This window comes from Idiotropiscis lumnitzeri, chromosome 4 (genome assembly GCF_059441095.1).
Source record: "Idiotropiscis lumnitzeri isolate Australia: NSW breed Sydney's pygmy pipehorse chromosome 4, RoL_Ilum_1.0, whole genome shotgun sequence".
Classification (NCBI taxonomy): Eukaryota; Metazoa; Chordata; class Actinopteri; order Syngnathiformes; family Syngnathidae; genus Idiotropiscis; species Idiotropiscis lumnitzeri.
The window spans coordinates 31727952-31733485 of NC_142394.1; the positions used below are offsets into that span (position 1 = coordinate 31727952).

The 5534-nt window shown below is 45.3% G+C and overlaps 2 protein-coding genes across 7 annotated transcripts in view; both read right to left on the minus strand.

Moving 5' to 3' along the window:
* The window catches only part of sf1 (splicing factor 1), a 21448-nt gene extending 20848 nt beyond the window's left edge, over positions 1-600 (minus strand). Inside the window, exon 1 of one of the 3 annotated variants that reach the window (XM_088293137.1) lies at positions 319-600. The gene's annotated coding sequence lies outside the window, so the exon portion shown is untranslated. Of the gene's footprint in view, positions 208-318 lie in introns of those variants that run through there. The other 2 variants (XM_088293138.1, XM_088293139.1) reach the window with 2 other exon arrangements.
* A 935-nt stretch (positions 601-1535) lies between these two features.
* On the minus strand, positions 1536-5034 carry rbm4.2 (RNA binding motif protein 4.2). Of its 4 annotated transcripts, XM_088294899.1 has the most exons (4): positions 4887-5034; positions 3379-3812; positions 1977-2711; positions 1536-1905 (listed from the first exon to the last, which is right to left on the minus strand). In XM_088294899.1, the coding sequence occupies exons 2-3, from the start codon at positions 3788-3790 to the stop codon at positions 1990-1992; spliced, it is 1134 nt and encodes a 377-aa protein (XP_088151025.1). In that variant the 5' UTR covers positions 3791-3812; positions 4887-5034; the 3' UTR covers positions 1536-1905; positions 1977-1989. The 4 variants fall into 4 exon arrangements, with proteins under 4 accessions (XP_088151025.1, XP_088151024.1, XP_088151027.1 ...); XM_088294898.1 differs by having other exon boundaries at positions 1536-2711; XM_088294901.1 differs by lacking the exon at positions 4887-5034 and adding an exon at positions 4360-4717 and having other exon boundaries at positions 1536-2711.
* Positions 5035-5534: the final 500 nt, after the last annotated feature.

Genomic DNA, 5534 nt, shown 5'->3' on the forward strand with positions numbered 1-5534 from the left:
GGCCCACCGTTTCGTTATTTACAACAGGTTGCGGGGGCTGATTCAATCACAATTCAAGACTGAGTCGACGGAAACAAATATTAAACGAGAAACAAAAACACAATTACACATTTGAGCGTTTTAAACACAATGCAATGCTTGTGAACGCATGAATCGCACGTGCAAAGGAACCTCGAAATATGTCGATCTAGTCACACTTTCACGTCATCTTGCCGGTTAAATGATGGCAAAGAAATCGTAAAATATGATTTTCGTATTTTGTTTATGTCAACCCGTCGATGTCTGTTGCTTTGTTTTAATTGTGCTTCGACGGCCTACCTTCAGAAGATGCAGTCACTAATCTCGATCGTCACACTGGAAAATGGCGACCGACGCCAATGCTAATGCTAAGGACTGGGCGGGGACTACTTCGGGCTCGTGACCGCTCTCCTTCGGCGCTATTCATCGGCCGGATAGAAACCCAACTTAATGTTTATTAGCGCCACCAACAGTGAGAACGTGAAGCAGAAATTGAAAGTTACATCACGAGTCGATGTTCTCAAACCACCCACATATAACACGGCTTTCTTTAAATACATTGTACCAAGCGCGCTACTGCTACTTCCGCCCTGCTGACCAGGAACCTTCCGCTTATTTTCTGCACTCGGCTGCCCAAGTTTTGAGCCAATTTCCCGCTCACCTTTCTCCACTCTTCTAAATCCAAACATATTTAACTTGTAGTAATGTTTTGAAAATGGCAGATTTTAATGCTGGAACGGGAGACACGATTGAATAATTCCGAGGCCACACTGAGCGGATTGGCCTACAGGTACAAATTGTCAGCGCGTCCGCCATGTTGGATGGGGCCGCTCTGCCTTGTAAACAAAACAGGCATCATAAATTGTTCTATATAGTGCCTCTCATTTACATACTAGACAATAAGAGTACGTCCCAAAATGTATCTTAAAATAAGTTTATAATCTAGGGAACCACAAAATGGAAATTTGTCAAAGTTTTCGGGAGTTTGAAAAATAAAAGCAAAATAGTCGACAAATTATTTTTTTTATTAAAAACCATTGTTTTAAATGTAAGCCGGTACTATTACAACTAGTATGAAAAATACAATATTCACCTCCACCCATATGCAAAAAAAAAAAGGCACAGAAAAACAGCAGATTAAGCCCTGAGTTATTTACCCTTCGGATTCTTGCAAACCAGATACAACAGACAAAAAAAAAAAGTTAATTTGTGTATAAAATCCAAGAGCCATGTGATTGACGTTTCATGCCTTGCTACCATTCCATCACGCTTTATTTCAAAGAACTGTCACTTCAGAAATGCCCAAAAAGGGATATAAAAATTTTAATTTCAGACACACAAAGTCATAAATGGGAGGTTGGAATGTTTTTAAGCATCGTCTTCACTTCCATTTGAGAAAAATGTAACTTAGTGGAGTTGTTTTAACGTGGCATTTGGATCCATGATTGACACCAAGGAAATAGCATGAATGGCAATTGAAGTAAAAACCGAACTTTGTGACACAGCAAAAGACTTGACTGAAGTTTTGGATTAAGCATGAAGGTGATTTTAACTGAAGTAATTACTTTTAGTAGGCAGACAAACAGATACAGGAAATAAATGTTTTTGGATCTTCCGCGACATTCTCATACGAAAATGTCAGACAAAACCCAACGTACTTTTTAAATGACAATTGATGCTTGAGGAAGTGACAAAAGATTTAAAACAAAAATCTAAAAAGTGAGCTGAAAATGTTGCAAAACAAGCCAAAAATGTACATAATTGAAACAAAAAGAAATCCAAAACTGGGACGTAAATGCGACTCGAAGTGAAAAAAAAAAAAAAGCGTAACGTGGCATCACAATCTGGAAGCTTGACAAAACGACGCTCGCTGAAAAAGTCCAAGACCTAAAACAGAAACATGCATTTGTAGTTGGGGCTTTTATTTCGGGTTTCTGTCACAGACGCCCGAGCCTTACCGGGGGGGGGGCTTCAGTACGGCGTGTAGCGTGGCACGAAATGCTCCTTGGGCCGCTGTGGCATGTAGGCGCCCCTGGCGCTGGCGACGGGCGACAGCCGCTTGCGCTCATAGGCATAGCCTGCTGGTGCGACAGGTACCCGGCTGATTGGGTTGTGCTCTCTCGCATAGTAAGCGGCAGCGGAAGGGGGGGCCGGCGCGGGCGGCGGCGGTCGCCGCTCGTACGGATCCACGCCCGAGAACTTTGAGAGGGCAGAAGGGGGTGGAGGAGGGGGAGGGGGGAGATAGGACATGCGTCGCTCTTCGAAATAACTCGAGCCGTAAGGGCGAGCTCTGTACTTCTCATAGTAGTCAACGCTACTGTGCACATGGTCTCGTTCGTAAACCGAAGACCTCTCACCGTACCGTTCCCCCACTTCAGAGCCAGGCCTCCGAGGAGGGGGGGGCGGCGGCGGCATCCCGCCGCCGTAACTAGCCCGATTAAACGCAGCGCCAGCCATGTAATTAGGAGGCGCGCCGGCCATTCCGTAGCCGCCCCTGCCAAAACCTTGGGGACCGTGTGGGGGGCCTCGGCCGCCGAAACCTCTCATGTCGTCACCGTGGCTATTGTTGCGATCGACTGGACAGTCTTTCGACCAGTGACCATGTTTCCCGCAGACAAAGCAGCCGGTATGATCTCCCATTCCCGGGGCCGTGCGCAGCCGACTGGTGGACAGTTGTACGCTCATCAGTTTGCCTTGTAAGGAGAGAGAAGACACGCATGAGACCGGAAACCTTCCAACACGAAGACTCTCGACCACTTGAACAACAAGTAATCACCGAGCAAGAACGGTCAAAAATAGTGGTTTTCGCGTCGGGTTAACCGCTCGGGAATAGACTCAAACAAGTCATCAAAACCCTTTTTCACTTTAGCCTTCAGATATCAATAGTCGATCTTTTTTTTTTATATAAATCAATAACTCGGATTCTTACACTATCATCAATCGATCATTCGGCCACAGCATTGTGACATTTGTTACTCAAGGATATTTTTAGGGATGATCGGATTTGATCCGTTATTGACAAATTTTACCGAGTTATTAAAAATACGAAGAACTTCAAGTTTTGTCATCTATGACGCTTTGACCGTGGTATTGTTTCAGTTTTGTTACTTTATGCACGTATAGTATCTAAGTCAGATTTTTGCATCGCCGCGACACAATTTAGCAGTTTTAGTCCGGTAAAACTGTCGGTAGAAAGGTCATTTTAAGTCCACTCGAAAGGCTAGTCACACTCGCTCGCTGGGGGGAGGAGAAAAAAAAAGTAATCAGACGAGGGAGTTTCTTTTTTTTTTTGGGTGGGTGGGTTCGCGAGAGCACAATCCAAATCTATGGACAGCATAGAGCACCAAACCGGAAGGTCACCTTTGAAGGCGGTGTTGTCCAGCTTATTAATGGCATCCATCGCATCCTCCATTCGCTCCATGTGAACAAAGGCATAGTCCTTCACTACGTCACATTCCACAACTGAGCCAAACTCTTCAAACTTAGCCTGCAAAATGTCCGCCGTGACCCCATCGCCCAGGTTGCCCACATGCAGCTTGGTGCTGGACTTGGGTCTGCCCTTGCTCAGCTCGACGTTCATGCGCCAGCCGTTCAGCTGGTGCTGATTGAGGTTTCGGATGGCCTCCTCGGCCTCGGACAGGAGACTCATGTGCACAAAGCCAAAGTTCTTGACTATGTCGCACTCTGTGACCTTGCCGTACTTCTCAAAGAGGCCCCGCAGCTCCTCTACGCTGGTGTTGCAGGCCAGATTGCCGATAAAGATTTTCACCATGACTGCAGACGCGCGGTAGGTCCTGGAAGAGGCAAAAACCTGATTCAAATTTGTCACCATCTCTCGCTAGTGAGTTCAAAGTAGAGCTGAAACATTCTCAACAATGACAGTTGTCAACAGTTCTTCAGAAGATATTCTGAGATGGAAGTAACATTTCTCTAAAAAAAATATAAATAATTGGGCCTATTCTGAATCTGCCCTCGTTCTTTCGAGCAAATCAGAATTTTGTAACAACAACATATGTAATATTTAAAAGGTTCCGCTTGGCAAAAGACGATTTTTTTTTTTTACTGAAACGTCGTTACCACGTTGCATTTCAACTGGTGTCAATTATTCGCGCATTTTCGCCATTCGCGGGCCGGCACGGTCCGCTGTACTAAGAAAATGACGCATGCAAAGCGAGTCGCCAGCCAATCGCAGGACCCGCAATTCCCATTTAGGGGCACTTCCTAATGTTCACCGAGCATAACATAAATGCTTTGAGAGTGTGTGCCTGATTAAAAACAAACAAACACGCACGGGGAGGACATACGCACAGGAGGGCCGCAGCCCAGATAGCAACTCACAACCTCAAACTGCGAGATAAGGTGCGCTGACCACTCGTCAAGAATGCTGCTCTCGTTCGTCCTAAAAAGCCGACACGTAAAAAGAAAGCGTAGCTGCTCAGAGTCGATCAATGCATGAAAACAAGTCAAAGTCGGTTTGACGCTATGACGTAGCAGCTCGCGAAAGTCTCACGGCAGCTTAGCATCGCGCGCTACGCAATGCTAAGCTATGCTACCAAGCCCGAGGCTCGCTTGTTGTGAAGTTCCATTCGATGCAAGTCATTTGACTCCAAGGTGTCTCGTCCAAATTGACATTGCGTTTAATTAACTCGACGTTCGCGCCCCCCAGCCGAAGGAAACTAAACCCCATCGCCCACGTCAGGAGTTGGCGTGCGCACGTTTGCTAAATGAAGGCGGGCACAATGCGTGAGCTCGTTAAGGGTTGACCGTGCAAGCCAAAGCCAGCAACGATTGGTAACAACAAGGGACCATCACATGTTCACTGCGGGAGAGTTTTAAATGTTGAGTGCGATGTGAACCGACGAGCTTACCGTTGTTAAAGAAATACGGCCTCGACGCCAATGAATGAGGAGCGAAATGGCGCCTCCGATGAAGCCCCAACGCCGCGTCTTCCTCTTGTTCTTGGTGCGCGACTCAACGCCAGAAAGGGACGTTGCTGCCCCTACTGGTCACGAAAAGGGCTGTTTCGAATAGCGACACCACTATGACGTCTGCTTTAATCACAGTCGATCAAAACATGAATTCGTTAAAAAAAACAACATGAATTCCATGTTTGACAGTCATACGATCCTAATTATGACTCCCAATTACAAAATGACTTCAAATTGTTATCTTTTAAAAATCCCATCAATTTCAAACTCAACTTTATCAGCAACTAAGACTGCATGCAACATTTAGTGCATATTTAAAATCAGACAGATCAGTGACAGTTAAACAAAATATTAATAATTAATAATACGGACGGCAAATACAAGGATGAAACAGAAACTGAAATGACACAGTTACTGAGTCAAAAGCCAAAGAATAAAAATGTGTTTTGAGACAAGTTTTAAAAACAAGGAGACAGATCGGCAACAGAAAAAGCAACAATTGAGTAAAAGCAAGCACAACAGAAAAAAAGCAAGTCACAGACATTTGACATTTTGGAGCAGTTGTGCGCGTGTGCGTGTTTAGAAGGG